At 41.1% G+C, this 22,514-nt stretch overlaps 1 protein-coding gene and 1 long non-coding RNA gene across 2 annotated transcripts; one reads left to right on the forward strand and one right to left on the reverse strand.

The window, feature by feature from the left end:
• Positions 1-1,033: 1,033 nt before the first annotated feature.
• Positions 1,034-22,031, forward strand: MAPK1 (mitogen-activated protein kinase 1). The gene is made up of 9 exons (XM_028709624.2): positions 1,034-1,446; positions 10,528-10,710; positions 11,984-12,173; positions 12,710-12,826; positions 15,102-15,216; positions 15,928-16,059; positions 17,133-17,242; positions 18,818-18,945; positions 20,414-22,031. Exons 1-8 carry the CDS (start codon positions 1,304-1,306, stop codon positions 18,932-18,934), a joined length of 1,107 nt encoding a protein of 368 aa, XP_028565457.1. The 5' UTR covers positions 1,034-1,303; the 3' UTR covers positions 18,935-18,945; positions 20,414-22,031.
• LOC144325893 (uncharacterized) lies at positions 11,826-15,933 on the reverse strand. Its single transcript, XR_013391051.1, has 2 exons — positions 15,370-15,933; positions 11,826-12,486 (listed from the first exon to the last, which is right to left on the reverse strand). It is a non-coding gene; the product is annotated as an uncharacterized LOC144325893 (long non-coding RNA).
• Positions 22,032-22,514: the final 483 nt, after the last annotated feature.

The following is a 22,514-nucleotide window of genomic DNA, read 5'->3' on the forward strand; positions in this document are numbered from 1 at the left end:
GGAAGGTAAATGGCGTTTCCGTGCACAGTTCTGGTTCACCAGAAGCGGCTTAGTCATGCTGGCCACATGACCCGGAAGCTGTACGCCGGCTCCCTCGGCCAGTAAAGCGAGATGAGCGCCGCAACCCCAGAGTCGGCCACGACTGGACCTAATGCTCAGGGGTCCCTTTACCTTTACCTATGTATTGAAAAACAAATCACGAGCATTCCTGCAGCTCTAATGGATCCGTAATAGATTTAAATAAGACAGTCCATATGCCAAGATGTCGGCTGCGGTTTAGACAATAGGTGCTTTGGGTTTGCCGGTGGTTATTTCTTTAATCGGGCCATCAAGGATCCATTAAAATCCTCCCCCACACTCCCACCCCCACGTGTGGCTCAAACCCGCTTAGCTACCCGAAGAAAAACTTTAGAAATATGGCTCCACGATTTTTACGAAGCATAAGCTTTAATTTAAAACTACTTTGCCACGTGCATTTTCCCATCCCAGTTTACTCAGAAGCAAGCCCTAGCGCGGTACAGTTTACCCTCTCAGGCAGGTATGCATGAGATTGCAGCCGTCTCAGAGTGGGAACCCACCTTAACCGCGAATCGGAACAGGAGCCTGTTTAAAAGGCTGCAGGGGAGCAATCACGTGACCCACAGCTTTCTTCCCTCCCTTCCTCCTCCTCCTCCTCCCCCGCCTCCTCTGCGGCTCTGAAGTTACCGCAGTCCCCGCAGAGGCCACGCCTCGCCCGCCAGAGACCACGCCCTCCACAGGCAAGCCGTGAAGCCGAAGCCACGCCCCTTTTCGCGGCGGCGCCTGCTTGCTGCGGCTCGCCCCCTTAAGCGTCCCGCCCACCTTCAAACCCCGCCCAGTTCGCCTCGGCGCGCGACGGGCGAGGAAGCCACGCCCCCTCTCCGTTCCCTTTTGCAGCTTATAGGTTTGGAGCAGGCCCCGCCCACCTCCCCTCAGCTGCGCCGCCCCATTTTCCTCGCCGGCCGTTGCGCGCTCTCTCGCTCTCTCTCTCAGTGTCGCGTGCGCGCGCGCGCCACCTAAGCCCCGCCCCGTTTCCCTCAGCGGCTCCTCAGAGAGCGGCTGGCGGTTTGTGTGGCGGCGCCGGCGGGCCGGTCCTTCTTGTGTGCCTCTCGCTCTCTTTCCCCTCACACGCACAGAGACACGGCCTGCCGGGCAAGGGGAGGGTGGAGTCCAGCCCCTTGTCGCCTTTCCTCTCCTCTTCCCTCCCTCTTATTTCCCCCTCCTTCTTCACCCCCACTCCCCTCCTCCTCTTCCTCCTCCTCCTCCTCCCCTCACGGACAACAACATGGCGGCGGTGTCGGGGGCAGCGGCGGGCAGCTGTGCCAGCCTCGCCGGGGGCCCGGAGATGGTGCGAGGGCAGATCTTCGACGTGGGGCCTCGCTACACCAACCTCTCCTACATCGGGGAAGGGGCTTACGGGATGGTCTGGTAAGAAGGCGCTAATTCTCTCCTCTTGCTTCCACTTCTCTCTCTCCCCCCCCCCCCCTTTCACCCTTTGCTGCTGCTGAATTTCCCCCTCAACATCATCATTATTATTATTATTATTATTATTATTATTATTATTATTATTTATTTTAATGCAAGAAAGCACCCTTGGCTTATGGGGTAAAGGTTGCACTGGCGCTGCAACGAGGGACCTTCCCTTCCCTTCCTTCGGAATGAAAGCATGCATGGGATGGAGATCGGGGCCGAGAGGTTGCAGAGCCCGACGCCTGCAGTGCCATTCTGCGCGTGTTTTACTCGGAAGTAAGCCTATGTGCGGAGAGTGAGTACCCAAGGGCAAGAAAGGGAAACAGGACCGCAGAGAGAGAGAGAGAAATCCTTTCCTGTTTTTCTGGCTCAGTATAAGGTACAGCTTGCAGTGCGATCCAAGAAAATAAAAAAAGCTTGCACACCGACCTGTTAGTCGTTGGATTTTCCTTCTCACTTTCCTCTGCCTCCCAGTTTTTCAGAGGCTCCTGCGCCCTGCAAAGATGACTTGCTGCAGCCCATCCACAGTGTCACTTTTATGCTGAAATCCTGTTGTGTGTGTATGTACAGCACCTGCAGTGAGCATTGGTGCACGGTATTTAGATTGTGTTGGGCTCCTTAGGGAGGCAGTGTCTGTTGGGAAAGCAAAATAGTATCATAAGCAGACGAGCCTTCCTCAGAGGTAAGTGTAGATTTACAAAGTGCAGCTCTTCAACTCAAGCTTGTGCATGTTTACTTTACAAGCAAATAGCAGTGACTTCAGTGGACTACCCCTAGGTAAATGTGCACAGAATTGTATATGCAAAGGGCTGGATTTCTTTTTTAAACCACCTCTTCTCTGCCAAACCATTTAATCAATAAGAGCATTGGAAGCTGCTTTATAGCGAGTTAGATCTATTGTCCATCTAGCTCAGTACTGTCTACACCAGGGGTCAGCAACCTTTTTCAGCCGTGGGCCGATCCACTGTCCCTCAGACCATGTAGAGGGCTGGACTATATTTTTTTTGGGGGGGGTGAACGAATTCCTATGCCCCACAAATAACCCAGAGATGCATTTTAAATAAAAGCACACATTTTACTCATGTAAAAACACCAGGCAGGCCCCACAAATAACCCAGAGATGCATTTTAAATGAAAGGACACATTCTGCTCATGTAAAAACACGCTGATTCCCGGGCCGTCTGCGGGCCAGATTGAGAAGGTGATTGGGCCGCATCCAGCCCCCAGGCCTTAGGTTGCCTACCCCTGGTCTACACAGACTGGCAGTTACTCTCCAGGATTTCAGACAAGGGTTTCTCCCAGCTTTACCTGGACTCCAGGAGATCCTGAGGATTGAACTGTGGGGACCTTCTGCATGCAAGTTAGGTGCTTTTACAATTGAGCTATTGCTGTTCCCTGTGTTTTCTGTTGAGCAATGTGGAAGCTGTTGTTGTAGGTAATAGGGTAGTATATAAATTCAAATTATTATTTATTGTAGTTTGTAACATTCATGAGTCGCCTCTCCTTGGCCAACAGCACCCTAGGCAATTTATACTGATAAAAGCAATATAAATATAAAATGTAAAGCCAAGAGCTCAATAATTATATCGCTGTGAACATGAAACAAAATGATAGTGTTTGTGTGTTGTGGCTTAGCTGATATATTTGACTTGATTGTATATGTAGTGTGGGAGCTTTCTGGGAGGGCATGGGATGCCTCTAGAAGCTAGGGAGCGACCTGATTTCTCATTGCTGAAAGAGTAAAAGCAAGGTGACATCTTTTCCCCAATTTATTTTGTCTTAGGGAAAAGTGAGAGAAGAGATCCTTGGTTGGATTTAATTAGCATTAATAACTTGTGGTGGGTTGCCACTGACAGTATGCTGTCATGAGCAAGAAGAGATGGAGATGCAAGTGGAAGATCGAAAATTGGGAGGAAATGATGGATCAAATGCCATCATTTGTCACATTTAGTTGGTACTTATAGGAAGTATGAAGAAAACAATTTGTTGTTGCATGTGTATTATGCTGGTTAACTCACATCCTCATATATCTGTCAAAATATGGATATGAGAAGCTGTGGCAGTAAGGTGCAAGACAGTGTTGTCTAAGCTGTATTGCTGTTTGATCATTGCTGGCATTTTCTCTTTTCTTGCTCTGCCAAATGTATTGTAGCAAGTGCAGTAGAACTCTGGCTTACCGTAACTTGGTATCTATCAGTAGTGTTTTAAATTTGCGAGAATGATTGAATATATCTTATTTAAATATCCATATGTTGTTATGAAACAGCATACAGTGTACAGTGAATAATGATGGATGAGAAATAGTGGTGTATATGTAGGCAAAGTCTCATTGTGCACACAAAAATCAGAACCAAATGGTGATAAAACCACATTTTTTGCTTAAACTGCTTTTGGTAGAAGTCTACAAAACTGAGATTCAGTTTTTGTGTGATTCATTATTACTAAAATAAGTGCACTGAAAGTATTTAAGTCTCAGGGACTTCACTGCAGCATAAACATACTAGTCTTGCAGTGAATGAGCTTTTTTTTTAAGGAAACATGTACTGTAATGGAATATAGTTGGTGAAAGTTAATAAATATTTAAAACCTAATTTGACATTAAATATTATCCACCGGAGTCAGAGTGTATCTCTCACATGTACACACCTTTCCCACTCCATTTAAGACTAGGCAGCTGCTGCCCTAGAACTTTCTTCAGTTTATTCTATGTAGCCTAGCATCGCCTAATGGCTTCTTTGTAGGCATCACTGACCAGAAACTCTGAAAGAAGTAAATACGCAATAAGTCATCAAAAATGGGACAGGTTTAGGTTCACTAGCTGGCTGGAAATTAACATAGGTGCAGTGATTGCATTTGCAGTGTAGTGCACTTGTGTGTGTTATGAAGGCTTTGGTGGGCGCAGTCCACTCCTCTACACAGCTTAACAGGTGGTGACTGGCACTGTTTTGGTCTTCCAGGTACAGTATTGTGGAAACCAGCCAACCCAGAGTCATCATTTCTTCACATTCAAATGTCTGCCTGTTGTCTCACCCTAAGCCACTTTTCAGACAGTGTGTAGTATCTGTGAACAAGGAGGAAATAATTTTGCTCACAGTATATGCTCAGCAGCACTTTGCATCAGGCGCTTTTAAGAAAAGTTTTTTTCCCCTTAGAAAGGAACATTGCACAGTGTACTCTGCCCTAGGGGAACTTTTTTTTTTTAAAGCAATATTAATAAAAGTTAGCATGTGAGCAGTTGTTAAGCAATAAATAACACTGATTTAAATCACGTTTGAATGCATTTTTTTAAATAAAAATAACTTGTTGGATGTTTATTTTAGTGATAAAAAACCAAATGGGTTATTCCTTTAAAAACTGTATAGGTGAATATAAACTGTGAAAACTGTAGTTTAATCTAGTTAAAAACTAAAGTATAGGCATAAGCCATTCAACTGCAGTCAGTAAGTGACCATAATGTGAATACTTAAGAAAAGCCTTGATCGTCTCTTAGTGTTACAGTAATGAGATTGGAATAAAATTTATAGAAGTAGAAATGTCAGTATTAAATGTAAAGATGTCATAAACTTATGCACATGCTCTAAAGCAAAGAAATTGTTGGAAGGTTGTGTTAATGTAAACATGTTCAGGACCAGTGTGGGGCTAACTCTGTGACTTTGCTTGAATCACTTAAGATAACTCCACATCAAAAGTGATTTGAAGCCAGGAGTAGTAGTTGTTTATTTAATTTGTATACCGCCGTATACCCGCAGGTCTCAGGGCAGTTCACGGGATAAAATCATGATATAAAAACACAGAATACATACTCAAAATAAGAACAAGAACAACCCTATAACGTCCATCCATGTGTCCCCCACGATCACCACATTTTAATAGGGCATTGGATGTCAGTCAGCCAAAGGCCTGGTTAAAGAGGAACGCTTTTGCCTGGTGCCTAAAGGTGTATAATGAAGGTTCCAGGCGAGCCTCCCTAGAGAGAGAATTCCACAAATGGGGAGCCACTGCAGAAAAGGCCAGTTCTCGTGTTGCCACCCTACAGACCTATTGTGGAGGAGGCACACGAAAAAGGGCCTCAGAAAATCATCTCAAGTGATAGCAAAGGATCCAGGAGTACTCCCAAATTATGAACCTGCTCCTTCAGAGGAGGTGTAACCCCATCAGGAGCAGGCAACCTCAAAGCCATCCGATCTAAGGAACCACCCACTAACAGTGCCTCAGTCTTATATGAAAAAATTCCTTCCAGTAGCACCTTAAAGACCAACTAAGTTAGTTCTTGTTATGAGCTTTTGTGTGCATGCACACTTCTTCAGATACCTGAAGATGCACAATTCTTCAGATATCTGAAGAAGCAGTGGCGTAGCGTGGGTTGTCAGCACCCGGGGCAAGGCAAGTAATTTGCGCCCCCTAACCCTTGGATTTGTGCCCCCTAACCCGTGGATTTGCCCTAACCCCAGATGTTGCGGCCGGTGCGGCCGGCCCCCCTACCCCCCCACGCTACGCCACTGTGAAGAAGTGTGCATGCACACAAAAGCTCATACCAAGAACTAACTTAGTTGGTCTTTAAGGTGCTACTGGAAGGAATTTTTTTGTTTTGACTATGGCAGACCAACACGGCTACCTATCTGTAACTCAGTCTTATATGGATTGAGTTTCAGTTTGTTGGCTCTCATCCATTCTATTATCGAGGCAAGACACCGGTCCAGCATTTCCACTGCCTCACCTGCAGGTGTAAAGGAAAAGTAGAGCTGATTGTCATCAGCATACTGCTGACAACATACTCCAAACCTCCGGATAACCCCACCAGCAGTTTCATGTAGATGTAGAACAGCATAGGAGATAGGATAGATCCCTGAGGAACTTCACATTGAAGGCTCCACAGGGCTGAGTTGAAATATTCTAGATGAACTCTCCTTGTGGATTGTGATAATTAGGAATGTTACTTTCTTGCCTCCCTCAAGCTCGTTGCACGCACCAAAATCTGGCTCCCCTCCCCCAACACAGTCCCTGTTGCTGCTCTCGTCTTTTGAAGTTTCTTCTCCTCCCACTCATCCTGACTTGGCTGATGTGATGGCAGAATTGGCTTCTTTGCAAAATCCTGCCATTTCAGCTCCTGGTTGCTTGCTTTTTTCACTGCTTGTCAACCTTCAAAATTCATCTTTTATATTTCCTTTGCATCTCTGGATTGCTGTGGTATATTGCCATTTTCCCATGCTACCTCCCTTCAGCTTTCATGCCATGCCTCATATGGCTTTCCCCTTTCCCTCCTGACAATATTCCAATTTCGCTGGTGATTCAGCATTCATACAAATAACCTCATTGACCCAGCTTTTTTTCCCACATTCTCTGCTACACTGACTTCAACCTCCACTGAGAACTCTTAAGAACTCTCTCCCTTTTCCTGTGGAAATCTGTCTTGGCATTAGCCCTCATTTCCTTCCCTCTTCTGTGTCTTGCTATTTCTATGATTTGTAAATGGCTGTGGTCCTCTTGAAAGTGTTATCTTCTGCCTACACCTTAGACTCTGTAAGAATGTAAGAAGTTGTCTCATACTGAGTCAGGTCATTGGTCCTTCTAGCTGCATCTAAACGTCCACCATCAACTCCTCCCTATCCTATATTATTTGCTTCCTGTTCTGGCTTAAAAAAAATATAATTCTTGAAGCATCTCTGAAGAAAATCAAGATTTGACCAACTTTGCCCATTTTCTTCTCTGCTGCCTTTTTAGCAAAGCACCTTCTGCACCTTCTAATGTACACTCACTAAACCCTAGGTGCTTCTTTACCTTTGCTTTGCCAAGGCCTGCACTTCTGCTAACTGCCTTTTGCTCAGGGCCTTGTTGACAAGGATAAATATTGCTTCCCACACTGTGTCCATTCCCTCCCCCTTCCCATGGTAAGTTGATTTAAAAACCAGTCATATTGCCAGGAGCTGGAGTCCTTTTGGAACCCCAGCCTGCAACATGGAGTCCACCAGTGCACACTTGGGGGGGGGTACAGCCTAGCAGTAAAGTTGTGGAGCCCATGCAGTGGGAGCAGAGTCCAGTGGTAAAAGGGTTGTGCCCATGCACCTAGGGGCACAGTGAGTGAGTGAGGAAGCAGAACCCACAGAAAAAAGGCATTGCCAAGGTGTACTACTCTTCCATGTGATTAGAAGTTACCTGCCACTAAGCAGTGTATCCATGCATGACATTACTGACTCTACTTACTTCACAAGCACAAAGCATTAAGTGCATAACAGTTTGTTGAGTGCAAGTGCAGTTTACATGCTAAGTCACAAGTATAAACTACTGTAATGAACTTCATTACAGGACAGATCACAAACTGCAATCAGCTTACAGTACAACAGCTAGATTTCTGAATAGGATTGGGCATTATGATCATACTACACCACTTGTACTGGTCCTCAATCTGTTTTCAGGCCCGATTCTGACTTCTGGCGCCTTTTACAGCTTGGGACCAGGATGTGTGTAGCATTGTTTTGCAGCAGTAAGAAAAGCTAATTCTATTCTAGGTTGCAGCAGCGGAAGTATAATGTCCAGATCAAGGGACGTAATAGTACCACTCTATTCTGCCTTGGTCAGACCACAGCTGAAATACTGTGTACAGTTCTGGGTGCCACAATTTAAGAAGGATATTGACAAGCTGGAATGTGTGCAGAGGAGGGCGACCAAGATGATCAAGGGTATGGAAACCAAGCCTTATGAGGAACCAGTTGAGGGAGCTGGGTATGTTTAGCATAGAAAAGAGGCGTCTGAGAAAATATTATAGCCATCTTCAAATATTGAAATGGTTGTTACATGTAATATGGAGCAAGCTTGTTTTCTCCTGCTCCAGAAATTACAACTAAACATCAGGAAAAACTTTCTGATAGTATGAGCTGTTTGACAGTGGAACAGTCGGACTCTCCCTTGGGAGGTTGTGGACTGCCCCTCATTGGAAGTTTTAAAGAAGAGGTTGGATGGCCATCTGTCATGGATGCTTTTGTTGAGTTTTCTGCATTTCAGGGGGTTGGACTAGATGACACTTGGGATCTCTTCCAATTCTACAATTTTATGAGTCTTTGACTGCCTATCTCCCTTTATGCCTATCTTATGTTAGGTTCTTTGACAGATAGCCTTCAGTTGATTACCATGCCTTCTCTAGCTTTCCGGGATGAAGGGTTTCTCAGTCTTGGCTCCCCAGTTATGGAATGCTTTCCCCAGTAAAATATGTGGAAATATTATCAACAGGTGGGCTTCCCTCTCTGTGTATGTGCAGTCATACTACAAAGATGATGCATTTCATTTATTAATGATGTAGAATATTTCTTTTCAGTGGCTTTTCGTTAATCCTTATACATTGGATATCTCTGTGTATAATATTCACAGAATATTTTGATGTGATTTAATATGCTATATATCTAGTTTTTTATTTTGGTGACCTTTTGTCATACATTAAATTTTGCTAGATATACACAACTATAGACCATATTTAGCATTGTCTGAAACACTTCTCACAGTTTGTTTCTCTCCAGAAAACCATGATTGAAAAGCTCTTAACTTCAGGATTATGCATATAACTTTTATATCATAAATTATAGCACTTTGTCATTTTAAAACATTGCCTGAATAGGAATTGCATCTATAATAAATATTTGATTTTTTTGTAGTCCTTTTTTGTTGAAGTAGTTCACATAGGGACTTAATATGTTACGTGACAAAAGGCTTTAATTTAATGGAAAATTTAACCCAGGTCCCTGAGTATCTAAGCTTTAAAAAAGCAATGGCGAGGACATTGTTCAGCCTGAGTGACCAATGCATTGTTCAGTAAAGAGGAATGGCTTCTTTTCTAACCTGTCAAGCATATACTGGATTATAAAATGATTCTTCCTCTCTCTTCTTTGGCTCATCAATTTGGTTAATTTGGTTACTGATATAATGTCCTCCTGTTTGCTGTATTTCAGTATTAACTCTTATTTCCTTATTTAAAACATCAGTTTTCTGTTTAGTTCTATTCATTTGTTCAGGCAACTGTTACCTTTCAAAAAACCTTATTTCTCCCTGGTCACACCAATGGGACAGTATAAAGGTTTGGTGGAACAAGCAATCTGAGATTTAGACTACTTTAATTCCTGCAAGATTGAATTGGCTAAGTTTCTCTCAAAGACATGAGGTGGTGTGCCATCTTTCTAATTAAAGCTGAAATCATGGACATTTTAATGAGGCAGGAAATCTGGAATGAAGTTTGAAATTATGCTTTAAAGTAAGATCTTGAATGCCAATATTCAAAGGAGACATCCATTCTTGTGAATATTTTGACAAATTTACTGTCTACTGCTTTTCACATCCTGAAAAAACTTTGAGAAGAGTTAAAACAGCAAGTGACTAACTGTTACCTGGATAATTTTGTTGTATTTTGTTCAAAAGTATTTAACGGTACTAACAACAACAACAACAACACAATGTTGTTATTCATACAATTTTATTTATTTATACAATACAGGAAAACAGCTTACAGCACATATAACAAATTGCAAAACATCAGACATTAAAAAATTCCCAATATAGGGCTCCCTTCAGAAGTCTTCTAAAAGTCATACAGTTGTTTATTTCCTTGACATATGATGGGCACCACTACCAAGAAGGCCCCTCTGTCTTGTTCACTGTAACATCACTTCTCACAGTAAGGGAACCGCCAGAAGGCCCTTGAAGCTGGACCTCAGTGTCCAACCTGAATGGTGGGGGTGGAGATGCTCCTTCAGGTATACTGGGCCTAATGCAAGCTACTAATGCAATGCAAGCTTCTATGTTTTAAATAATGTTTTCTGACATAGTGTCTAAAGCTTTATCTAATATGGTTAGAGTTATTATGATGCTATATAATCTTGCCACCACTGGTTCTGAGAAAAATGATAAAGTGCTGAAACCTCACAGTATTTTGGTGGATAAATTGAATTTTGTTATCTTCATGATTGAAAAAGGCTATGTCAGCATTTCTAGATAACCTGAGTCTTCGTTCTGCGGATAATGCCATTAATTTTTTAATATTGATAATTCTTCTTCCAGTTCAGCACATGACAATGTGAATAAAGTTCGGGTGGCCATAAAGAAAATCAGTCCTTTTGAACACCAGACTTACTGCCAGAGAACTCTGAGAGAGATCAAAATCTTACTGCGCTTCAAACATGAAAATATTATTGGGATCAATGACATTATCAGAGCTCCAACAACTGAACAGATGAAAGATGTGTATCCTTTAAAGATGTATGCCCTTGTGCTCTCATTGTTTCAGCTTTCTGCTCTGTTTCACTGTTGATTGTTTATCTTGGTGTTATCCTAAATTATATGTTAAAGACTACTTACTTGATCTTGTCATCCAGTGATTCTTGCTGTTTTATTAGTTGTACTAAGCCCAAGTCTTTCTGTGTGTAGTGCAACAGAACCTTTTATCTGTTGAGGACTTCAATCCCTCGTAGGTAATCTGCTGGTGTGAGGGCTGCATGCTGGCAGAGGTGGGGCCAAGGCTAAAAGTGGACTGAGTTTCAAGTGTAGCATAGCTTGCTCTTTGTATACCCCATCTCTTTTTCCTGTGCCACCCCATCTCTCTCTGTGCTTCCCTCAAGTTCTGTCTATTTTGGCTCCTTCCCCCACATTTCCATTGACACTGTTTGGAACTGATAACTTGCACAGAACCCCCCCCCCCCCCCACACACACACTTCCATTGTTCCACTTGGTTTGATTGTACAGTCGTACCTTGGAAGTTGAATGGAATCCGTTCCGGAAGTCCGTTCGACTTCCGAAACGTTCAGAAACCAAACCAAAGCGCAGCTTCTGATTGGCTGCAGGAAGTCGTGGAAGCCCCATCGGACGTTCGGCTTCCAAAACTAGTTCACAAACTGGAACACTCACTTCCGGGTTTGCGGTGTTCGGGAGCCAAAATGTTCGAGAACTAAGCTGTTCGAAAACCAAGGTACGACTGTATGCACTTTGGGGAGTTTCCCTCTCCTCCTTTCTTACCTTCTAGGCCCATCTCATGGTTCACAGCAAGCCTTTTCCCCCATGTCCAGTTGTCATACTGGAGAGGATTGTTTGAAGCAGTCATACGGATTTTTCCAAGAGCCCAACTGATTGGCATGATTCCATATCCTATTACAATTTGCTATTCTCAATTCGTAAGCAATCCTTGTACCATGCAAATGTTGCAATTTAGAATCATAGAACTGTAGATTTGGAAGGGACTCACCTAGTCCAACTACAGCAATGCAGGAATCTTGCCCAACATGGGGATCAAACCTAGAACCCTAAGATTAAGAGTCTTGTGCTCTACCGACTGAGCTATTCTTAAGTAAGACTATGACATTAGTTATGGGTGATGTGCTTCTTTATTGATTAACCATCCAGCAATGTTGCACATTTTTTCTTCTAAAAATGTAGAAGTGAAATTTTAAAAAACTCGGGAGCTAAGCAACTCCAGTATTATGTAGTAAAATGTTGGTTTGTTTGCCTTAATACGATTTACAGATACATTGTGCAAGATCTAATGGAGACAGACCTTTACAAGCTCTTAAAGACTCAACATCTCAGCAATGACCACATCTGTTATTTCCTTTACCAGATCCTGAGAGGATTAAAATATATCCATTCAGCCAATGTGCTGCATCGTGACCTCAAACCTTCCAACTTGCTGCTAAACACCACTTGTGATCTCAAGGTTAGCAAGTATCTTTTTGTCAATATAAAAGTACCCATGTCAATATAAAACTTACTCATTCGCTGTTTTAAATCAGTGGATTTGTATGCCAAGAAAGATCCCAAAAACTAAGCTGTAACAGAGACTATTAGAAAGGCATGTGTACCATTGTTGTGGTATTTGGCAACGAAGTTTTAGCACACACACAAAAGTTGTTTATGCATGGATTGAAGCTTTGTTCACTTTTTTTGTTCAGATGTTATCTCCATTTCCTTAAAGAATGGAACCTGTAAATGTTCCTTCTTGTTGCCATGGGGCAGCTAATCTGCAGATTCTAAAAGACAGAAAGCACATATACAGTTTTTATTGCAGCATGAAAATCTGAGAGGGTTTTTGAGGATAGAATCATAGAAATATAGAGTTGGATGGGACCTCGAGGGCCATCTACTCCAGTCCCCTGCAATGCATGAATTTTTGCTTGATTAGGAATATTGATGTGACAAAAAATAAAGAGAAAGCTGTCCCTCCTATAACATCTTTGTTTGATTTGATATTAGATCTGTGACTTTGGACTGGCTCGCGTTGCAGATCCAGATCATGATCACACTGGGTTCCTGACAGAATATGTAGCTACGCGTTGGTACAGAGCTCCTGAAATCATGTTGAATTCTAAAGTAAGAGCTATGCATGGAAGAGTGTCTCATATGGTGCTTGAAATATTTAATAACAAATAATAATATATATTGTTATTCTTATTTTTATTACTACTACTACTACTGTTGTTGTTGGGCTGCCTTCAGATGTCTTTTTGTTTATCTGTTCAACATCTGCTGGGAGAGCGTTCCACCACAATGTGGCTCCTGGAAAATCCAATTAAATCCTAAAATTTGTACATGAACAAATTGCACCCTGATATTTAATTCACTGACAGTAGCCATATGAGAGTTTGCTGGCTCAGTTGAATGTCTTGATTATGTGTTTAACCAACTGTGCTGCAAACCAGAGCTAGCTTTGACTTCAAGTAGAATTTCTTGATTGCCTATCATTGAAATTTATGTTGCTTTCTGAGAGATGAAGCTGCTTGCGTATGGCTTTTTATAGAATTACCAAATTGAGGCCACAGTACCTAATGCTGCTACTTTTTAGCTTTGGAATGGAACTGTGAGTATGATAGGAAATAAACTAGCAGCCCAGCATCCGTTTGGAATTTTAATCCCTGGAAGAAAGTGTACATATGCAGGCATGCAATTATCACTGGTGAGAGACGGGAGCTGGCTAAACTGGCAGAGCACAGTGGAACACACGGTTGTGGGTTTGCATCCTAGTTTGCAGAAGCAGGCAAGTGGGAATGAAGGCAGTCTGAAGCTTAGTAGTAGTGGGTTCCAACTCACATAAACCCAAAAAAGTTCAATGGACCATGTTCTAATACTTGTCCATTCTTTTAACATGTATATCTCAAATCTTACGCATCCAAAGTTCTCGGGCACTTCAGAAATCCATATTGTCTGGTTTTTAATTATTTCTGTATCATCTCTTTGTGTGCAAAATATGCTGTTTATTTTCATATGAAATCAGAAGTTAGTACCATTTAACACATGAGCAGCTCAGGCTAAGTGTGTGGCTTGCTTAACTCAGCAATCATTGAAGTCAGAGTTTCCTGATACAGTGGTACCTCGGGTTAAGTACTTAATTCGTTCTGGAGGTCCGTACTTAACCTGAAACTGTTCTTAACCTGAAGCACTACTTTAGCTAATAGGGCCTCCTGCTGCTGCCGCACCGCCGGAGCACGATTTCTGTTCTCATCCTGAAGCAAAGTTCTTAACCTGAAGCACTATTTCTGGTTACAGATAGGTAGCCGTGTTGGTCTGCCATAGTCAAAACAAAAAAATTCCTTCCAGTAGCACCTTAAAGACCAACTAAGTTAGTTCTTGGTATGAGCTTTCGTGTGCATGCACACGTGTATCTGAAGAAGTGTGCATGCACACGAAAGCTCATACCAAGAACTAACTTAGTTGGTCTTTAAGGTGCTACTGGAAGGAATTTTTTTGTTTTCACTATTTCTGGGTTAGCGGAGTCTGTAACCTGAAGCGTATGTAACCTGAAGCATATGTAACCCGAGGTACCACTGTACTTTGTCTATATCAAAAGATCGCACTGGCTTTAGGGCTTGGAATAAAAAAAATAAGAGTAATCTTTGTGGGTTTCACATGGTAACAATTAGATAAAGTTTGTATTATATGTTTCTAAGACTGCATTCCCATGCACACATGTCAGGGTGAGTGCAAGTGAGTCCAGCTGAAAGCAATGGTTGAATATGCACCTTATGATAAACCATAGTTTAGCATGATGTGAATAAGCAGGAAATGGCTGCAGTGAGCCTCAGGCTTACATGCTCCCCTCCCCTTTTTTGTTCCTACATGGCGATAAGGAATCTGGTAGCTTTTACTTAGCGACCGTTCATAATGTTCTGAACCAACCAACTGTGGTTATTCTTAACGACAGCTAGTTTAAAACAAGGCAGCTTGACACTATTGCTACTAACGTTGGCTTGTTAAGACTAATTGTGGCTAAGCTTAATAGTAGGTCTCAGTCCCAACAGCATGGCAAGTTGTGCTTAAATCAAAAGAAGAAGCTTCTAAACTTCTCAAGGCTGAACTGTGGTTTTCTGTGATAAGCAAATATAGACATTGAGACTGACTTATTAGTAATCATCCATAGATGGCATTGTAGGTGTCTTCTGTACCTTTGTGCTTACCCTTCATATTTATAAAACACAGTGCTTGCCTCATTGTTCAAGAACAGTTATATAAATTCTGATTCATCACAAGTGCTAGGACTGGAATTCTGGATTTCAAAATTACCATATCTTGGCTCTCTTAAATTGTAGTCTGTTGAACAGTACAGCAAATGCTAGCAACGAGTGATTTCCCCCAACTTTTCTACTTGTAGGGTTATACCAAATCTATTGATATCTGGTCTGTAGGCTGTATTTTGGCGGAGATGCTATCAAACAGACCCATCTTTCCAGGAAAACACTATCTTGATCAGCTGAACCACATCCTTGGTAAGATTTCTATATATAACTATAGGCAAAGGCTGCTTTTGTCTACTAATTGCCATTTCTCTCCAGCCTAGTGATTTGATTGATGGTACCAGCTGTGGCCATCTATTCATATTTTTATTTTAAATTCATGCTGATTTTCTCCCCTGTTCTCACCTCTCCTGCTCTGCATGCAGCACTCTGCACTCCTCCACCAGGCAAGGGCACAATCCAGCAGAAACCTCCTTGATGTAAGCGCCACAGAAACAAGTAGAAAACGAACAAGAGCAAAATTCCTCTTCAGTACCATCCTTTGATACAAATTTTCATTATCCATTGGTACACAGATAGGAACTAGTTTGAGATAGTTAAAGAATAGCATATAATTTCCCTTCAGTGCTGTTCCCAGTTAATTTAAGATACAGCTTCCAGATTACTAGCAACTGCTTCCAACCAGTTTCCAAAGTCAGCCCCTGAGCAGGGGTTGAATCTGGAGGTAACCAGAGCAGGGATAATGTCAGGAAAGGCAGCAGCTGGTGAAATAACCTTAATTAGTGGAAGGTGCTCAGTACCACAAATGACAGGTGGTTGTTCAGTGACACACCTGCATCTATTAGTGCACCCAATCTAGTAAATGATAACAGATTTAAGAAACTTGATATTAATCTTTATCAAATGCATTCAAGTGCTTTGTTTCCACAATAATACTCTTTTCTCTATTTTATTGAATTGTAGGAATACTTGGATCTCCTTCTCAAGAAGACTTGAACTGCATAATCAATTTGAAAGCCAGAAACTATTTGCTTTCTCTTCCGTACAAAAACAAGGTGCCATGGAACAGGCTGTTTCCAAATGCTGACCCCAAAGGTAACATGAAAAGCTTGAGATAACAACTGGAATACAGTGATGCAAGATTTGTGACCATTGAATGTAGCAAGGGCTAAAATCTTAGCCATTAAATCTCCCTTCGCAGAATATAACTATATAAACTATGTTATATTTGTGTTTGGTATCAGATTCATGGCAGCTTGTAAAGAGCTTTAAATCACAAAAAAGTTAGAGATTTGTAGTTTGCTAATTTCTGTTCCTAGTTCATATTCATTGGGGCTAATCACTTCATGTGCTGGTGGTCAGTGGCACTCTGAAGGATGGTTGCTCACTCTAGACATTACTTGGCCAAATGCTCATGAAACTGTTTTTAGCTGGTGCTTTTTTCTTTTGGAGTTGGGAGTGAACCTCTATCAATTGTGCTTGACTCCAGATTAACAAAGCTTGGAAATAAGGCCCAGGCGCGATGGACATGCACACAGTGCACATGGGCTTTGCATTTCATGTTTGGGTGAAATCTACACACACATAAAAACACTGTAAAAATGCTTTTTTTAAAAAAAGTTTTGAAAAATATATTGAAGTTGCCATAGCTCACTGTTGCCATCCAGTGTCACATTTGTATTTTGCACTTTGCAACACACTTAAAACATTTTATTTGCAGCTGTATAGCTGAGTCCTTGGTGATGAGCAGAGGTAGGGAGCCTCCTTGGCTTCTTTTGCACCCTTCTGGGGCAGAAAGACATAAGTACATTGATTGTGGCAGTGTCCAGCAAGATCAGGAGCAGAGGGCTGGCAAGTAACCCAAGACAAGCACACTTGCAAGTACTTTTCTTGGGAGCAGATGAGCAGTAAGTCCAGTCCAGAGTCCCATAAAGCATTCAATGATGCCTTGGAACCTGTTAGGGAGGTTGTGGGATTTGGTTTGTTCTCCTATAAACTATTTTTCTTCCCACCCTCCAATTTCTGTGTTTTGAATTAGGATATATATGTCTTGTGCTGCTTGCTAAACATATTCAGAACCGCTCTGAATCATGCATGAAGGGAAGAACAGTGCTGAATTAATATGGCTGCATTACAACACAAACTGATTCTAGCTTTCTCTATTATAGCTCTTGATTTGTTGGATAAAATGTTGACCTTCAACCCTCATAAAAGAATTGAAGTGGAAGAAGCTTTGGCGCATCCATATCTAGAGCAGTATTATGATCCAAGTGATGAGGTAGGGGAACATTTTATTTTACTTGGTTTGAAATCACTGAAATTCTTTAAATAGATGCTTAGAATAGTTTGGGGAATAGAGGAAGCTAGCAAGTAAATCACAAACAAAATTCATAATTTTATATGTACTAGTAAGTAAGTAATTTTATATTTACATTTATAGGCAGATCTGATAATTTTTACATTTCCCTTCTTTTGTCAGGCTCCACTAACAAAATCACTGTGAAAGTGACAAAATTCTGTGCAAGCACACTCACTAACATTCAGCAATCCATTCTAGTGTGATTGTGAGTGTGTGACAATGCTCACACATCCTAGCCCTTTGCCATTCTCTTAATTCCAAATACAGTCGTACCTTGGATCTTAAATGCCTTGGCTCCCAAACAAATTGGTTCTCGAATGATTGAAACCTGGTGAGTGTTCCAGTTTTCGAAACATTTTTGGAAGCTGAACGTCCGGCGCGGCTTCCGATTGGCTGCAGGACGCTCTATTTGAGAACCAAGGTATGACTGTAGTTGTTTACTGGCCTGGAAACTGTAAATTTGTTTTTGTTTGATTGTAATTTAATGCCTGATCTGTGATCATAGTAATAAAGAGTGATATTTAGATATTTATGTTTAGATGGGTTAATATTAGACAATTGACACCATGTGACTATCAGATGATGAAGAAGAAGAGTTTGGATTTGATATCCCGCCTTTCACTCCCTTTAAGGAGTCTCAAAGCGGCTAACATTCTCCTTTCCCTTCCTCCCCCACAACAAACACTCTGTGAGGTGAGTGGGGCTGAGAGACTTCAAAGAAGTGTGACTGGCCCAAGGTCACCCAGCAGCTGCATGTGGAGGAGCGGAGACGCGAACCCGGTTCCCCAGATAACGAGACTACCGCTCTTAACCACTACACCATACTGGCTCTCAAAAGATGCCTTAGGTTTTAAATTCTGAGAGGAGTGCCACATTTTATGTAGCAAAAACAACTGTTCCATCTACAATAGCTACACCAATGTTTCCCATGACAAGTGTCTGTCAACACAGGTGAACATATGATGAACAATTCCTGTCAGTCAGAGCCCCCAGATGTATGTACATAATTGTTTATGTCCATGTATCTGTAGCATTTGTGTTTAGACCCCACAAACAATGCCATTGTACAAGAGCCATAAGCTCATGTTATTTGTAATAACTTGCTGTATTACACAGGATAAAGATTTCATACACTTCATTGCGTTCTTAACACATTCTGTTAGACACCTTCACTCTGACGAATAGACATGACTGTCTTCACATAACTAGAAACAACTCAGACCTAATCTGACAAGAACACTGCATGAAAATTTCCTATAAAAATGTAAGAAGTAACACACAGTTGGCCTCTGCTTCCTCTTTGGTTACTAAATGAATCGTAAAACTAATTTTGCTATGCTTTATTATTTTTTAAAGACATATCCTGCTTTTAAACCACCTGGTCCTCAAAGTAGTTTACCTTTACCTCTCTGTTACCTCCCTGTTTCCTATGGTGGTTTGGAACAAATTTGTAAACAGGTTTACTAAAAGATTTCATGTTGCTGTTGTTGTTAGCCTGTAGCTGAAGCACCCTTCAAGTTTGACATGGAGCTGGATGACTTACCAAAGGAAAAACTGAAAGAACTGATTTTTGAGGAAACTGCTAGATTCCAGCCAGGATACAGATCCTAAATGACATACAGGTACATTGAATCTTAGCCTAACTGTGTAAAACTGGCGCAAGAAAATAACAGACACAAAATGTGTGATGACATTTTTCTAAAGTAATTATTTTATAAATCTTGAATTACTGGAGATATCGTTCTTGAGTAATCTTGGGTAACTTGGGGCCTTCTTCTGCAAGGGAATTAATTCCCTGCTAGCCATCCTAAAATCAAAAAGACAAAAGTTTGGCCCCAAATTGAAAAATGGTCCAAAAATAAAAATAATTAAAACCGCCCAAAATTCAAAATAAAGACTCAAAATCACAAAGATAAAAATCCAAATAGCCTCAAAAAGCAAAATAGAAGTAAAAAACCCTCAAGTCTCATTGCTGTGTTGCAAAGGGGAGGAAAGGGGCAGGCGAGTTGATCCTCTAACACTAGAACAAAAGAGCCCTTGTGACTTTGAGGAAACAAAACAAAAAAATATTTCTCCAGTTTAAAAATCATTTTCAATAAATAGTAAAAAACCTCAGAAATCTCTGGAACTTTCCTACACTGGGCCCATAACCTCATTATGGGCATTATTAGGTAGGTGAGGGAATGTAATCAACTATATATTATTCCCCTACAGACCCAGATATGTGGGTTAGCAGCCAAAGGGATAAGCTTAGTGCTTGCACTTAAAAGCGTGGGACTGAGCAGAGTTTAAATCCCATCTTAAGCAGTTTAATTGAAAGCATAGGACTTAGCTGTTAGGCTGATTTCTCCCTTTATTATCCCATTTATCAAAGAAACAGGCTACAGACTGAAAATTAAGTTTAAAACATATATTTTACTCACAGTCAAGCATTTGTCCTTAGCAGCAAAAACAAATGCAGGTAAAATATTTTTGGGGTACAAAATGGAATATTTTCAAAATGGAATCTAGGCTTGGGGCAGACCAAGACATGCTCATTTGCTCACACAGTATGAAGCAGAGAGAGAGAAGGAACAGGAAATACTTCTTTTGCTTCTTCCCCCCCTAGGAGAGAAGGGGGAAATGACATCACATGTTTCTATAGTCTGAGTTTGCCTATCAGCAATACAGCTCTATGGTTTTAACCCCTTCACATGTTGACTAGCAGGAATATGCATTGTTAGATTTGACTGCATATCTCCCACACTACAAATTTTAGTCAAATGTGCTCTGGGTACACCTGGGGGTAGATCATAATTTACATTTGATTAGTAAATAGTGGACACAATTGGATATTTCAGTAGAGTATTAAATCCAGTACTGTTTGGATTATTTACCTGCTTTACCCTTCTTAAAGATGTTGCAGAAGGTCTTTCAGAATATTTAAGTGAAGACAGGAGAGAAATACTTTTCAAGAATGTTGGTTCAGCTGCCTTGGTTTGCTTTTTTGAGGGCTGTCATTTGATGGTTGTGTCTCATTTCTACTTTATCAATAAATGCACACACGGTTCTTTATTAAAACTTGTTTCCTCTTTGCCTCCCCCTCCCCAGGAAAAAGGAGTTCAAGGGCTGGACATACTCCACATAGATGTTATCTTCCTGGTTCTTTATCTATGGTCATGCCTTGTGGCCTATTTCAGCTTATCCACTAACCACTTCAAGCCATTCAGGAGAACCATTTCTGGTAGTCCTGGCTTTTATGCTTTCAATGGATTCTTTATTTATGCCTGAAAAAATTGTCACTGATATTCCTGTGTGTAATGTCCATTACTGACCTTTATGCAGTACTGTACTTCCATATGCACCTACTGCTGACAATACTGCTTCCTTTTCTGTTTTGAAAGATGCAGTGTTTCATCCCCAGATTTTAACCTAGAAGGTGGCAGACAAAGATTTCTACATCATGAACTGTTTTATTTTCTAGATTTGTTTTGTTAGTAGCATTTTTATTTTTTAAAGAAAAAGCTACAATTTAGGGCACTTTAAGTCGGTGGCATCCTCCACTCTTTTGCACTTCTTTAAGCAGTAGTGGTTACTAACATGCACAGTGCAGATGGACAGAGTGACATTTAATATTAAAATCATGCGCTTGCTCTGATTTCTTCTACACATGTAAATTATTTATTGCAGGGCATTTTACTAGGACATCCAGAAATCTTGCTTTGTTAACCAAACCATAATGATGGGTGGGGGCCCGTTCTGTCATCTTTCAGCAGTCCTAGGTACGTCAACAATTTTCAATTTGAATGGTACTCCCAAAGCGTCTACTGTCATATTTGAAAGATATTCATATCCTAAGCATGTTTACTCGGAAGTAAATCCCAGTGAGTTCAGTAGGACGAGTAGGTATTCTTAGAATGATAGCCTTGCAGACAGAAAGTAGCAGCTCAATAGCAGTGAGAGAGTAATTTAGATAACCACATTTCATCCTCGGTAGTTTTCTGTTGTGGAAAGGCGCCATGTGGTATTCATTAGTGAGTGGAAATATTCATATGAATATGTGAACTCAGTCTACATATTAAATACCAATGAAACACTTCAGGTATTTTTACAATTTTTGAATTTACATGGAGGGCTCTGACAAAGGAACACTGCATCTTTGAATAAGAAATTTAGAATTTACCTTGCTGTAATCTTCCCTGTGGTGATAGGCTCTGATTTGATCTACTGCTCAGTTAAATTGTTTATTGATAATGCTGATTTAGGGCCACCAAACGAAGCTATCACTAAATCATTTTTCATTGAACACTTTACCTTTTCTAATGATAGCTCTTTAAGTATTTGTTTCTGAAACTGTATCATGTGGAGTTTACTAGGTGTAATGTTCCAGTGCAGTGCCTCCTTTACTTTCCCCACTGCTCTGTGGTGAGAAATTTGCCTTGTTTAAGATAATTACTGTGCCCTCGCATGACTGTTACAAGCTTTCTGTGCAAAGATGATTGTCTAAGTGCCACATGCCTACAATTGAAAAAGTTACCTCCGAATTGTGTTGAGTTAAATTCTATCCAGCAAATAACTTAGGAAAAAAATAGTTTTGTTTTAGCTGTTTTTTCTCTGCTCTGTTGTGTTTTGGCAGCAGTGAAGAATAGACTGTATAAAGAACGCTTACTAATGCGAACAAAGAGGCACTTGTAATTAATCAAAAATAAATTTTAATCTTGTATCTTTACATTAACCTTTCAAATAATTTTATTTGCTCTTTGATAAAGCATTTAGATGGGAATCTGACGTCTGTTGTATTAAAGGACACTCGCTGGTGGTGATAGCACTAATTTTATCTGCAGTATAATTTAGAAAGCATTAACCTAGACTCTTGGCAGCCCTATCATTTTATATATTTACTGAGATTGACAGAACAACTCCCAAGTAATGATACATGGGATGGTTCCAGGCCCCTATCCACCTCAAGTTAGTGATAACCAAATCCCATTGAAAGTATTGGGACACTGGCTAGTCACACCTAAACTAGTTTTGATTGGTTCCAATGGGGCATGCTGCATAATCCTAAGCATGTTTACTTGTCTCATTGAGACTTAAGCTGCAATCCTATGCACACTTACCTGGGAGTAAGTCCCATTGAACTCTATGAGGTTTACTTCTGAGTAAATGACTTTAGGATTGTAGCTACAGGCACTTTAACTGAATTCAGGGC

The sequence above is a fragment of the Podarcis muralis genome, chromosome 16 (genome assembly GCF_964188315.1).
Source record: "Podarcis muralis chromosome 16, rPodMur119.hap1.1, whole genome shotgun sequence".
In the NCBI taxonomy this organism is placed as follows: domain Eukaryota; kingdom Metazoa; phylum Chordata; class Lepidosauria; order Squamata; family Lacertidae; genus Podarcis; species Podarcis muralis.